Source organism: Peromyscus maniculatus, chromosome 1, assembly GCF_049852395.1.
Source record: "Peromyscus maniculatus bairdii isolate BWxNUB_F1_BW_parent chromosome 1, HU_Pman_BW_mat_3.1, whole genome shotgun sequence".
NCBI classification, from domain to species: domain Eukaryota; kingdom Metazoa; phylum Chordata; class Mammalia; order Rodentia; family Cricetidae; genus Peromyscus; species Peromyscus maniculatus.
In genome coordinates, this window is record NC_134852.1 from 53771839 (window position 1) to 53785836 (window position 13998).

General features: G+C 53.8%; 1 protein-coding gene and 1 long non-coding RNA gene across 2 annotated transcripts; one reads left to right on the forward strand and one right to left on the reverse strand.

The window, feature by feature from the left end:
• Positions 1-2358: 2358 nt before the first annotated feature.
• On the reverse strand, positions 2359-10634 carry Lgals4 (galectin 4). The gene is made up of 10 exons (XM_076578121.1): positions 10398-10634; positions 10089-10177; positions 8361-8565; positions 6261-6401; positions 3764-3790; positions 3595-3633; positions 3444-3473; positions 3108-3196; positions 2709-2871; positions 2359-2634 (listed from the first exon to the last, which is right to left on the reverse strand). Exons 1-10 carry the CDS (start codon positions 10440-10442, stop codon positions 2488-2490), a joined length of 975 nt encoding a protein of 324 aa, XP_076434236.1. The 5' UTR covers positions 10443-10634; the 3' UTR covers positions 2359-2487.
• On the forward strand, positions 8475-9004 carry LOC143274548 (uncharacterized). Its single transcript, XR_013053208.1, has 2 exons — positions 8475-8604; positions 8876-9004. It is a non-coding gene; the product is annotated as an uncharacterized LOC143274548 (long non-coding RNA).
• Positions 10635-13998: the final 3364 nt, after the last annotated feature.

The window sequence follows — 13998 nt, forward strand, 5'->3', positions numbered from 1 at the left end:
TTGGTCAATAAATAAAACACTGATTGGCCAGGGGCCAGGCAGGAAGTATAGGCGGGACTAACAGAAAGAGAATTGAGAGAACAGGAAGGCGGAAGGAGACACTGCCAACCGCCGCTGCCATGACAAGCAACATGTGAAGATGCTGGTAAGCCACGAGCCGTGTGGCAAGGTATAGATTTATAGAAATGGATTAATTTAAGATGTAAGAACTAGATAGCTAGAAGCCTGAGCCATTAGGCCAAACAGTTTAAATAATATAAGCATCTGTGTGTTTATTTTATAAGTGGGCTGTCGGACTGCCAGGGCTTGGCAGGACCCGGAGAGAAAACTCTCCAGCTACAGTGGGCTGTCTTCCTACCTCAATTAACATAATCAGAATAATCCCCAGACAGGTCCACAGGCCAAGCTGATTTAATAAGCCCTTGTTGAGACTCTCTTTGCAGATGATTGCAGATGTGTCAGGCTGACAATCAAAACCACCACAGGCCAGGTGGGGTGGCAGACACCTTTAATCACAGCACTCAGGAGGCAGGCAGATCTTTTTGAGTTCGAGGCCAGCCTGATCTACAAATTGAGTTCTGTGTTGGGGCCACAAAGTGAGAGTTTTTTAAAAAAAAAAAAAAAGTGCAAAAACTAAACATCACAGGTGGGTAAGCGGGTAGATGGCTGGAATGATGGGAAGCCAGAGCACATTCCTAGTTCTGAAGTTTGTAGGCTACGTAACCTTGGGCAACTTCTTCCTCTCTTTCTCCCTCTTTCCCCCCTTCTCTCTTCCTTTCCTCCTTCCCACCCTCCTTTTTTTCTTCCTCTCTCTATTCTGAGATAGGCTCTTACTCTTAACTCAGGCTAGCCTCAGTGTGACTATAATCCTACTGTCTTAGTCTCTTAAGTGCTGGGATTGTAGGACACTCTACTCAGCAATTTTTTTTTGAGACAGGGTGTGGTGTTATATTGTTTGTAATCTAAGAAATAAAACTTGCCTGAAGATCAGAGGACAGAGCAGGCCACAGTCACCACCTCTTACCTCACCAACTCCTCAGTCTGACAGAGGAAGATTCTGTCTCCACAAATCCTCAAACTGAATGCCCCTGAGTCCTCAGCCAAAAGAGCTCTGAACTCCTGTCTCCTCCCGCCTTATATTCCTTTCTCTGCCCAGCCATACCACTTCCTGTCTCAACCTTCCTAGTGCTGGGATTAAAGGTGTCTGATCCCAAGTGCTGAATTACAAGTGTGTGCCAGTACTGCCTGGCTCTGTTTCTCTTTTAGACTGGATTAATCTCATGTAGCCCAGTGTGGCCTTGAACTCACAGAAATACAGACGGATCTCTGCCTCTGCCTCTGCCTCCTGAGTGCTAGGATTAAAGGTGTGTGCCACCATGGCCTGACCTCTGTGGCTAACTCTGTGGCTAGCTCTGTCCTCTGATCTTCAGGCAAGTTTTATTTCTTAGATTACAAACAATGTATCACCACATTTCCCCTTTTTTTGTCTAAAATAATAAAAGAAGGTTATAACTAATATAAGAAAAACTGCCGGGCGGTGGTGGCGCACGCCTTTAATCCCAGCACTCGGGAGGCAGAGGCAGGCGGATCTCTGTGAGTTCGAGGCCAGCCTGGGCTACCAAGTGAGTTCCAGGAAAGGCGCAAAGCTACACAGAGAAACCCTGTCTCGAAAAACCAAAAAAAAAAAAAAAAAGAAAAACTATATACAATAAGTACAATAACTATATACAATATATACACTCAAGAATTACATTAATAACATCCAGTCCATTAACAGTTGACAAATTCAGAGAAAATACTCCATTATTTATTATATTTTGGCAAATCCAATGTGTTCTTCCTAATTCACTTTCTATCCTAATTTGTATTACCACCAACAGGGTCTTGTTATATAGTCCTACACTATGTAGCACAGGCTAGCCTTGAATCCCCACCCCGCTTCTGTCTTCCAAGTGATGGAGCTACAGCAATGTGTTAGTATACCTAGCTTGGCAATTTGCCTATTTTCCTTCCCTCCCTTCATTTCTGTGACAGAGTCGTGTAGCCCAGGCTAGCCTCTGACATACTATATAACTAAGGATGATCATGAACTTCTGAACTTCCTACCTTCACTTCCCATTAGAAGCATGAACCACCACACTCAGCTTTTTGTTAATTCCCCCATCCCCCATTCCCGCCCGCCACCGCCCTCACACACTCTGCCTGTTTCCTCATCTGTTATGATGAATGAATGATAGCAGTAGTTCCTAATCTTGGGATTTGGTGTGAGGAGTGAATGGACTGATACACATAGTCAGGGCGTGGAGCATACCTCTGTTTGTTGTAGTGGGGGCGAAGATGGGTAGGTGTCTGGAAAAACAGGGCAGGATGGAAGCCCTCGGAGCCATGGGGGAGGTGAATGAATCCCACGCTCACACAGAGACCCCTTAGACGTTTTATTAGGGCTTAGACAGAACTGGGGGGCCTTCCGTCTTCCCCAGGAGGAGCTCAGATCTGGACATAGGACAAGGTGATGTCACCTTTGATCTCCAGCATGTCTATCCTCTGGAACGCCTGGAACCGATGTGAGTAGTCGAAAAGGTGCTGGCCGTTGGCGAACACTTTGAATCGATCGGTGCCGCAGCGGATTGACAGCTGTGGGGGAGGGGAGAGGTAAGGCCCAGCAGGACCCGGGGCTGTGGGAGGCGGGGCAGGGACCCCAGACTCACATCAAAGAACTGCCCAGGGCCAAATGGGTTGTAGCTGATCTTCCTCTCCTCGGAGCCCCAGGAGCCGTTCATAAAGCTGTTGCGAACCACGCCCTCACCCATGCGAGGGTTGATGTGGAGAGCTATGTCCCCGGACGACCCCACCTTGAAGTTGATGATAAAGCTGAGGACAAATGAGATGTCGTCAAGGGGGGGGGCTGGGGTCTTGACCTCTGGGGAGGAGGGGGAGGGCTGGGGTCTTGACCTCAGGGGAGGAGGGGAGAGGCTGGGGTCTTGACTTCTGGGGAGGAGGGAGAGGGCTGGGGTCTTGACCTCTGGGCCTGAGGGAGGAGGGCTGGTGCCTTGACCTCTGGGCCTGAGGGCGGAGGGGGAAATTCCCACGCCAGCCTGGGTGCTTACTTCTTGGCTGTGGGAAGTATATAACCCTTGACGATGATGGTCCTTCGGGCTATAAGCCCCCCATGTAGGGTCCCCACATATGGCACAGGCTGTAGAAAAAGAACATGGGTCCCATCCAGTCTCTGACTAGAGAAGCCAGGTGCAAGACCACATTTTCACAGGGAAGCGGCATTTTGCCTGTGAATTGTCCCCAACCACGTCTCCCCCGAACCCTGGCCACCGACTGCATCTACTCTCACCTCCCACCCCCAAACCTCGGCCCACATGCAGTCCACCCTTTCTGGGCTCCCTGTATCCCCTGCTTCTCTTCAGCCCCTAGTCCCTGGAACACCATACCGGATTGAAGGTTGGGGGTCCCGCCATGACCTGCAAATGAAGAAAGGGAAGTCACTGTACAATATTTGACAAATATCCGACATGTATCCATCCCTCTCCCCACCCCAAATTACCCCCACCCCCCACATGCCCACATGCCCCTCCCACTTACAGGCAGGCTGTTCATCTGTGGAGGGTAGTACCCAGGACCCTGCAGGGTGGACAGACAGAAGGAAAAGTGGTGAGGAAATGTAGAGTCCTTCGACTGCGCCCCCCCAGTCTCCTCTGCCATTAATCCTCCACCTCTGGGAGAGCCTGCCCACCCCTCAGCAGGTACTTACAGGTTGAGGTGGGCTAGCCATATGTCCCTGTGGGCACAGAGAGAAGGAGGTCAGGGTTGGGACCCTCAATTCTGGACTGGAAAGCTTTGAGGAGTGTAGCTTGGGGCAGCCCCTCAGGTACGTGGATAGACCCTGCTGTATTTGGGGACCACCAGAGCCTCGGCGGCTTTAGGGCAACACCTGGTAAATTCTGTTCTTTGTTCCGCCTTCCACAGCCTTGTATTAGCCCCTTCTGCCCCAGGGCCCCATTCAACCCTTGAAGTTCCCTAGCCTAGGGTAATCTAGAACGCGGGATTCCAGGGGCAAATGGGGCCGTCGGTACTTCTCTCCAGGCCTGTGAGGACCAAAGCCCTCTCATCCTATCTCCAGCCATCACTGGCCTGCTTCACACACCCAACACTAGAGCAAGCCAGAGCGGGAGTCGGCCCAAGTTCCTGTCTCCACCAGGCTCCCCGCGCGCTTGTGAGTGCTTGTTCACATCTCTTCCAGTCTCTGCGGCTGTCTCTCCTGGAGCCGCCATGCTGTGCAGGTGACTGACTCTCTCCAGAACACCTCCACAGCCTCATCGGCCTCTTTTCATTTCTCTGGTAGCCTGGGCTGTCCTGGAACTCACTCTGTAGACCAGGCTAGTCTTGAACTCAGAAATCCCCTGCCTCTGCCTCCTGAGTGCTGCAATTAAGGGTGTGTGCCACCACTGCCCTGCTCATCATCCTTGTTTTTATTGTTTTCTCATCTTTTTAATTAACTCCTGTTCTGAAAGCCCTTCAAATCAATCAATCATCAATCTGTCTCACCACCACCACCACCACCACTACCACACATATACATATACACCAGGGTCTTGATATGTGGCACAGGCTGGTCTCCAACTTGCAGTGAACACCCTGTCTCAGCCTCCTGATGCTGGGGTTACAGGCAGGAGTCACCATACAGGGCAGACTCCATATTTGACATCAGCACCCCAACCCCATGATTGTGTGGCTGTAACTTGTTCCTTCTCTCCTTTGGATGACGAACTCGTCATTTTGATTCACTGACTTGTTGAAGAACAGGTTGATTGATTTTATTTTATTTTCAAAATATTTATTAAATGTATGTGTATGTGCCTAAGTACATGCCTGTACCATGTGTGCAGAGCCTGTGGAGGTCAGAGGAGGCTTCAGATTCCCTGGACTGCAGTTACAGATGCTTGTGAGCTACCGCTTTGAGTGCTGGGAACTGAACCCAGGTCTTCCTGGTCTTTTTAAGACAGAGTCTCACTATATAGACTGGGCTGGCCTTGTGCTCACAGAGATCCCCCTGCCTCTGCCTCCCAAGTACTAGGATTAAGTAAGTGCTCTTCATTGCAGTCCCTCCCTCTAGCCCCCAGACTGACAGCTTGGACTCTTAGGCTTTCGTTGCTTAGTTGGTTGGTATTGAGAAAGGAACTCAGGAACTCATCCCACACCCTAAGCTAGCTTACTCTAGCTGAGCCAGGGCCCTAGCTCCTCACTGGGGGATTCTAGGCAGGGGCTTCACCACTGGGCCACATCCCAGCCCCTCACTGGAGGATTCTAGGCAGGGGCTCTACCACTGAGCCACACCCCAGCCCCTCACTGGGGGATTCTAGGCAGGGGTTCTACCACTGAACCACACCCCAGCCCCTCACTGGGGGATTCTAGGCAGGGGTTCTACCACTGAGCCACACCCCAGCCCCTCACTGGGGGATTCTAGGCAGGGGCTCTACCACTGAGCCACACCCCAGCCCTCACTGGGGGATTCTAGGCAGGGGCTCTACCATTAAGCAAGCTTCAACTTGAGACTTTTGGCAGTGGCGTGCTACTTTATCGCAGTGGGTGTGTGCTGGAGGCTCCTCGTAGGCTGTGTACTTGGGTGTGGAGCTTCTAGGACACTGGGACTCATGTTTGCTTGGCCTTCAGATCTAGCTCTGTTGGCCAATTTCCAAGGTGATTGCACCAAATTACTCCCTGAACAGCCATATGGTAGCTGTGCTCGCTGATCCACATGCCTGCAAAAGGACACACAGTATTGTGCCATGCTTTGTTCCATTACAACCTGATGGGTATGCAGTGACAACTCACTGTGGCTTTGTGCTTCCTGGGTGACTAATGTGCCAGGCAACCTGTCCTGAATGTGTTTGCTAGTCCTGAACTCTTTATCTTCTAGTCTTTTCTTGTCTCACTTTCTGACCCAGTTTCTGACCTCTTCTTCCTCCTGGAAGCCCTTCTTGATTAAGTCAGATTCTTCCTTTAGCAGCTCAGAGCTCCTTGGTATAACCCCGCCCCTCTGCCTGAGGCCCCTTATTGGATCCTGACCCTCTCTCTGCCCACATCCCCTCTCACGGTCTTGACCATGGAGCCATGCCTGTCTGGTCATGCATCTATCTTGATCACCGCAGGGTCCCCAGGCCCACCGGTCCGAGGGACTAGAGGTGGGCACATAGACAGTGACGAATGTGAGAAGGGGTCCTTGAAGCAAGTGAAGAGACCTTCCGTACCGGATATGGGGCTGGGGCAGATTGGCCTCCCAGGAAGTTGATTGACTGGAGTTCCAAGTCTCCATCCACATGCAGATGGTTGACCATCTGTAGCGGCAGCCGGTGCCTATATTCATAGAAGGGATTTCCATTTACCACGACCTGGAGGCCAGAGAGAAGGTGTCACACATCAGCACCCTGACACAAGGGACTGTGAGAAGGTGGAAATGGGTGTGTATTTATTTATTTAGTGTGTATGTGTGTGCATGAGTGTTCAGGTATGTGCAGGTGCACGTGTGTGCACGTTTATGTGGACGCCAGAGGTCAGCTGTGAGTGTTGTACTCAGAGCCATCCATCTGCCTTGTTTTTTTGAAACAGGGTCTCTCTGGAACCTGGGAGCTGTCAGTAGGCTAGGCTGGTGGCCAGCAAGCCCCTGATCCTCCTGTCCCTGCCTCCCTGGAGCTGGGATTATGAGCATGGCCCACCACCCCCAGTTCATTATTAGGAAGGGATGGAACTCAGGTCCTCAAACTTGCATTAATGACTGAGTCACTTCCCCAGCCTCAAGGGATCTTCTCCCCCATCCCCAAGAGACAGGGTTTCTCTGTGGAAAGTCCCCACTGTCCTGAAACTCACTCTGCAGACCAGGCTGGCCTCAAACTCACAAAGATCACCTGCCTCTGCCTCCTGAGTGCTGCTGGGATCAAAGGCGTGAAATCTTAAATTAAAACTGGCGGTGGTGGTGCACGCCTTTAATCCCAGCACTCGGGTGCAGAAGCAGACGGAAATCTGTGAGTTCAAGGCTGGCCTGTTCTATATAGCAAGTTCCAGGATAGCCAGGCCTATAGAGAGAGATCCTGTCTCAAAAAAACAAACAAACAAACAAATGAAACAAACAAACAAACAAACAAACCAACGGTAAAAGTCAAAGGAAGGCTGGGAGCGTGGCTTAGTTACGGAGCAAGCACTTTGCACTCACAGGGTGTGCACCAGGCTCTGGAGTCCATCAGCAGGGTAGACGGCAGGGAGGCCAAGGGTGAGGGAGGGCTGCAGGGAGGGGGGCTGCAGGGAGGGGGAAGGCTACAGGAAGGGGGAGAGCTGCAGGGAGGGGGCTGTGGGGGGGCTGCAGGGAGGGGGCTGTGGGGGGGCTGCAGGGAGGGGGCTGCAGGGAGGGGGCTGCAGGGAGGGGGCTGTGGGGGGGCTGCAGGGAGGGAGGGCTGCAGGGAGGGGGCTGCAGGGAGAGGGCTGCAGGGAGGGAGGGCTGCAGGGAGGGGGCTGCATGAAGGAGGCTGCAGGGAGGGAGGCTGCAGGGAGGGAGGCTGCAGGGAGAGGGCTGCAGGGAGGGGGCTGCAGGGAGGGGGCTGCAGGGAGGGGGGCTGCAGGGAGGGGGCTGCAGGGAGGGGCTACAGGGAGGGGGGCTGCAGGGAGGGGGGCTGCAGGGAGGGGGGCTGCAGGGAGGGGGGCTGCAGGGAGGGGGCTGCAGGGAGGGGGCTGCAGGGAGGGGGGCTGCAGGGAGGGGGCTGCAGGGGGGGCTGCAGAGAGGGAGGGCTAGAGGGAGGCTAGAGGGAGGGAGGGCTAGAGGGAGGGAGGGCTAGAGGGAGGGAGGGCTGCAGGGAGGGAGGGCTAGAGGGAGGGAGGGCTAGAGGGAGGGAGGGAGCTGCAGGGAGGGAGGGCTAGAGGGAGGGAGGGCTGCAGGGAGGGAGGGCTAGAGGGAGGGAGGGAGCTGCAGGGAGGGAGGGCTAGAGGGAGGGAGGGCTAGAGGGAGGGAGGGAGCTGCAGGGAGGGAGGGCTAGAGGGAGGGAGGGCTGCAGGGAGGGAGGGCTAGAGGGAGGGAGGGAGCTGCAGGGAGGGAGGGCTAGAGGGAGGGAGGGCTAGAGGGAGGGAGGGCTAGAGGGAGGGAGGGCTAGAGGGAGGGAGGGCTAGAGGGAGGGAGGGCTGCAGGGAGGGAGGGCTAGAGGGAGGGAGGGCTGCAGGGAAGGGGCTGCAGGGGGGGGGCTGCAGGGAGGGGGGCTGCAGGGAGGGAGGGATGTAGGGAGGAGGGCTGCAGGGAGGGGGCTGCAGGGAGGGAGGGCTGCAGGGAGGGGGGCTGCAGGGAGGGGCTGCAGGGAGGGGACTCAGACCTTGTAGTAGTCAGACATGACCATGAACACCAGCTCGAAGTGGCTGCCCCTGGAGAAAGGCATGCTCATCTTCTTCTCCTCTTTGCCCCATTGTCCGTTCTGCTTCGTGTTGAAGACCACCTTGTCCCAGCCGTCAAAGCGGGGATTGAAGTGGAAGGCGATGTCTGCCCCCTCATCCTGCCCCACGGTGAAGTCCACGCGGAACCTGGAGGCACACAAAGGGGTGCGTCAGTGTCTGCGGCCGGTGCGTGAGGTCTTCTGTGGAAGCTCTGACTCGGTCCTGGAGCCTCCCCGACCCAGCTCACGGGCAGGCAGGGACCCTGAGTTTTGTGGGGCCGGGTCTTGTGGGCCCCCCTCGTCCCTGCTTCTCCTTCTCCTCTCCCCAGAGTCTCCTCAATGATCAGACTTCCTTTTATCATTTTTTTCTTTGGGGGCTGGCGGGGGGGATGATGATGTAGGTCAGGGCTCACTCTGTAGCCCAGGCTGGCCTCTGACTTGTCATCTTCCTGCCTCAGCCTCAGGAATTCTGGGATCACAGGCATGCAGCACCTGAGGACAGGATCTTTGTTCCCATGCAGACCCTGTTCTCAGCACACGTGGCTATTTAATAAGGAGGGAACACCAAATAAAGACGCAAGACCTGGGGGCTGGAGGAAACCTTAGCTGGTGCCTGTGTAAGCGCAACCAACCCGTGTGGCGCATGCTCACTGACCAGCCAGCCTGACCAACAAGCTCTGGGCCCCGTGAGAGACTCTGTCCCAAAACAAGGTAGATAAACCAGGTGTGTTGGCACACGCCTTTAATCCCAGAGACAGGCAAATCTCAGTGAGTTCGAGGCCAGACTGGGCTACATAGCAAGTTCCAGGCTAGCCAGGGCTACACAGTGAGACCCTGTCTCAGAAACAAACAAAGCAAAAGAAACAAAAAACAAACAAAGCCTGACTGAAGTGACACCTAAAGTTGACCTCTGGCCTCCATATGCACACACACACACACACACACACACACACACACACACACACAAAGGTGGATGGTGCCTGAGAAAGATACCTCAGGTTAACCTCTGGCCGACACACACACATGCATTCACGCATGCACACACACACACACACACACACACACACACACACACACACACACACGTACACTCTGCACACACATGCACATTAAAATGATAAGGAAACAACATGGGGGACTTAGTTCAATAATTCCCACGTTGAAGCCTGAAAAGAACTAAGCCTCAGTGGAATTGCTCTCTTTTGCACATTGAAACCTGACAATCAGCCCATTTTACAGATGGGAAGCTGAAGTACAGAGATGTCCAGTACTCGCTCTAAATTACACAGTGGCCGAGTGTCCCCACCCCCAGGGGGGTGACTTAGATTCTGAGCTTGTGACCTGAGTTCACTCTCTCAAATCTGTCAGGGTATTATCCCAGCCGTGGGGCCACCTCTCCCGGTGACCCCTTCCTGACCTCTTGGCCAAACTTGACAGGACTCACTCAGCCCTTTACTCTACGGGACCTCCACCACTTCCTTCCTCCACCTCCTGGATTGGGGTCTCCCTGTTCATTTCGGTCCCCATAGGCCATTTGTACCCCACAAGCACCAGAGGGACCCCGTGAACACCAGCGTCCCAGCATGCTCCCAACTGTGCCTGGCGCCAGAGTTAGGAAAGGGAGAAAGCCCCTCCCTGGGGTGAGCAGGGGTGGGGTGGGGACTGTCTCACCGTTTCATGTTCTCTTTGGCTACTCCTTGGACGTAAACGGACATTCCAACATTGAGGCCTCCTGGGATGGGCCTCTTGTAGGGCAGAGTCTGAAGAAGGAGCCAGTTAAAGAGACTCAGAGGCCGCCCGCCTGTCACAGCCCCTCCCCGTCACCCCAAAGACCCCCAGTCCCTTAAGCAAGGGGGATGAAACTAGGGGTGAGGGGCTGGAGATGTGGCTCCATAGAAGGATGCTTGCCCAGCATGGCAAAGGGGGGTGGGGGGACGGGGTTTGGGGAAGAGGAGGTGTGGGCTCAGGTGGGCATCTCACCGGGTTGTAGGTGGGCTGGTAGCCTGGTGCTGGGACAAAGGCCATCTTGAGGGTCTGAGCTGACCGCTTGTCCTGAGAGAAGTGAGGGAGTGTGGGGCGGTGGCCGGCTGCAGGCGGCCCTTATACCAGAGGGAGTGGCTGACGGGAGAGTTCATCAAGTCTCTCTGGTGGGGATCTCTAGGGCACACCCTGGTCTCCCGGCCTGGCAGGGATGCTGCCCCTCCGAGGTCCCCCACTAGGAGGAAGTGTTCCTGGACTTTGACCTTGCACAGCTTTATCAGAATCATAAAACCCTGCCTTGCGGACTGTTGGCAGAGGGAGGGGAGACCAGCTGGGCAGGGCAGGGGCTGGGCCACAGCAATACCTGGACAGGTGGCCAGTAGAAGCAATCCAGAATGGCGGGGGAATGCCGTGTACCTCCTGACCCTGCACACTCCAAGACAGGGCCTTAGAGCACGCAAGGCTGGGGCCACAGGTCTGGGATCCAGTTCCACCCTTGCCCATTCCGGAGCCGGCACCTCACTCTGTTTGCCCATTTGTCAAGTGGAGGAAATGACAGCATCCACCTTTGAATGCTTGGAATGAACAGCAGACAGTGGTCGGACTGGGGACCCAGGCTATAACCCCAGCACGTAGAAGGCGGAGGCAGGAGAATGGCTGCAAGTCTCAGGTTAGCTCAGTAGGCAGAATGCTTGCCTGGCCTGCAGGAAACCCTGGGGTTCATATCCAGCCCTACATAAACAGAGTGCGGCAGCGATCCATGCCGGCATCCAAGCACCCGTGAGCAGGATGGTCCAGGGTGATCAAGGTCATCCTTCACTACACAGTGAATTCAAGGCCAGGCGGGGCTACGCGAGATCCTGTCCCAAACAAATGAAAACCCAGCAACAAAGCCCAGTGTGGTGTCTGTAATCCTGGCACTCAGGAAGCAGAGGCAGGAGAATTACTTGCAAGCTCAGGGGCAGCCTGGTCTACAGAGCAAGACTCTACCTTAAAAAGATAAATAAATAAGTAAATAAATAGATAGATAGATAGATAGATAGATAGATAGATAGATAGATAGATAAATAGATAAATAAATAAAAACTAAAAAATCTGGTCATGGTGGCACTCGCCTTTAATCCTAGCACTCAGGAGGCAGAGGCAGGTAGATCCCTGTGAGTTGTAGACCTGGTCTGTATAGTCAGTTCTGGGATGACCAAGGCTATGTAGAGAGACCTTGTGTCAGAGAGGGAGGGGGAGAGGGAGGGGGAGAGGGAGGGGGAGAGGGAGGGAGGGAGAGAAGGAGGGAGGGAGGGAGGGAGGGAGGGAGGGAAGGAGGGAAGGAGGAAGGAAGGAAGGAAGGAAGGAAGGAAGGAAGGAAGGAAGGAAGGAAGGAAGGAAGGAAGGAAGGAAGGAAGAAAAGAATATTCACAGCGGGAGACAGCAGACAGGATGCTCATGTCTGTAATCTGAACACTAAGGAGGTTGAGGCAGGAGGATTGCTATGAGTTCAAGGACATCTGACAGTGGTGGGGTGGGGGTGAGGAAATACTGGCCCGGTTGCACAGGCCTGTAATCAACCCCAGCTGCTCAGGAGGCTGAAGCTTGAGGAACAAAAATCCAAACCCTGCCTGTCTCAAAAGAAGACATGCTGAGCATGGTGGCACACCCCTGTAATCTCAGTGCTTGGGAGGTGAAGGCAAAGGGTCAGGAGTTCGAGGCCAGCTTGGGATCCAGGAGATCCTGTCTTCAGAAAGAAAGGAGGACACTGAGGAGGTGGCTCAGTCGGCGGCGATCTTCCCACTCGGCTCGGAGGGCTTGAGTGCAGCCCAGGGGCCAGCACACAAAATGGACTCCCCGCCCTGGAGAGGCAGAAACCGGTCCTAGATCCCCGGGGCTCGAGGCCTAGCCAGCCTAGCATGATCGGCGGCTAGGTAAAGGGGCTGGAGAGACAGCCAAGAGAGCTTGCTCTTGCAGAGGACCTGGGTTTGGTTCCCAGCACCCACATCGGGTGGCTCACAACCAGCTGTCTCTTCAGTTCCAGGAATCATACGCTCTCTTCTGGCCTCTGACGGCACCAGTGATCTACATATGGGCCTGGCTAATTTTATGTCGACTTGACACAAACTAGTGTCGTCTGGGAGGCGAGGAGACTCAGTTGAAAAAATTCCTCAGTTAGACAGGGTTGTAGGCAGACAAGTGTGTAGGGCGTTTTCTTAATTACTGACTGATGGAGGAGAGCCAGCCCATTGTGGGTGGTGCCATCCCTGGGCTGGTGGTCCTGGGTTCTGTAAGAAAACAGGCTGAGCAAACCATGGGGAAGAAGCCAGTGAGCAGCGCCCCTCCGTGGCCTCTGCATCAGCTCCCGCCTCCAGGCTCCTGCCCTGCCTGAGTTCCTGTCCTGACTTCCTTTGATGATGAACTGTTATATGGAACTGTGAGTGAAATAAGCGCTTTCCTCCTCCGTTTACTTTCGGGCATCGTGTTTTGTTGAAGACACACATGCAGGAGAAATGTTCATACATAAATGAATTAAAAAGACTTTTTTTTTGGGGGGGGGGTTTCGAGACAGGGTTTCTCTGTGTAGCTTTGCGCCTTTCCTGGGACTCACTTGGTAGCCCAGGCTGGCCTCCAACTCATAGAGATCCGCCTGGCTCTGCCTCCCGAGTGCTGGGATTAAAGGCGTGCGCCACCACCGCCCGGCTAAAAAGACTTTTCAAAAGCCAAGCAAAGCCAGGGCTGAAGAGGGGACTCAGCAATGAAGATCCCATAGCCTGGGTTAGAGTCCCAGCACCCACGTGATGACTCACAACCATCCACAACCTCAGTCCCAGGGACCCAACACCCTTTTCTGGCACCCGTGGGTGATACATGCATGTGCTGCACATACATACAGGCAAAACACCCATACATAAAATAAAATAAAAAAGCAAAAACCAAGCCGGGCAGTGGTAGTGCACGCCTTTAATCCCAGCATCAGGAGGCAGAGGCAGGTGGATCTGTGAATTCGAGACCAGCCTGGTCTACAAAGTGAGTCCCAGGACAGCCAGGGCTACACAGAGAAACCCTGTCTTGGGGGAAAATAAACAAATAAACAAAAAACAAGGCTGAGGGGTCCTGAGGGATACCACCAAAGGTTGAGGCACACATGCAGACATTCGGACAAAACCCAAAGTAAAATTAAAATAGAAATTAAAAGTAAGGAGAGGGCTGGAGCTAGAGCTCAGAGGTGGGACCCTTGTCCGGTATGTGTGGGGCCCTGGGTGCCAACCCCAGCCACACGAGGAGGAAGGAAGGGAGGGGCGGGGCTAAGTTAATAAATGCCTATAACGTGACTCGGCACACAGAAGACCGAGTAAATGTTTAGCCTTACACTCATTCCAAACATAATTGCAGAAGGCCAAGATTATTCATGGATAAGAAAACCCAAAGTTAAAAAAACCGCAACTGGGCAGATGTGCTAATGCACACCTGTAAATGGGAGTGCAAGGTCATTCTCAACTACACAGTGAGTTCCCAGCCAGACTTGTCCACATGACACTGTGTCTAAAAATAAAATAAAATAAAAAGCCTGCCAGGTTGGCTCAGCAGGTAAAGGCACTGGCCACCATCTTCAATT

Coding starts and splice junctions, on each gene's coding strand:
- Lgals4 (XM_076578121.1), bottom strand. CDS start 10,442: ATGGCCTTTGTCCCAGCACCAGGCTACCAGCCCACCTACAACCCG. Junction 10,178..10,397: donor ACCAGCCCACCTACAACCCG/GTGAGATGCCCA, acceptor CTCCTTCTTCAG/ACTCTGCCCTACAAGAGGCC. Junction 8,566..10,088: donor GCCAAAGAGAACATGAAACG/GTGAGACAGTCC, acceptor GTGTGCCTCCAG/GTTCCGCGTGGACTTCACCG.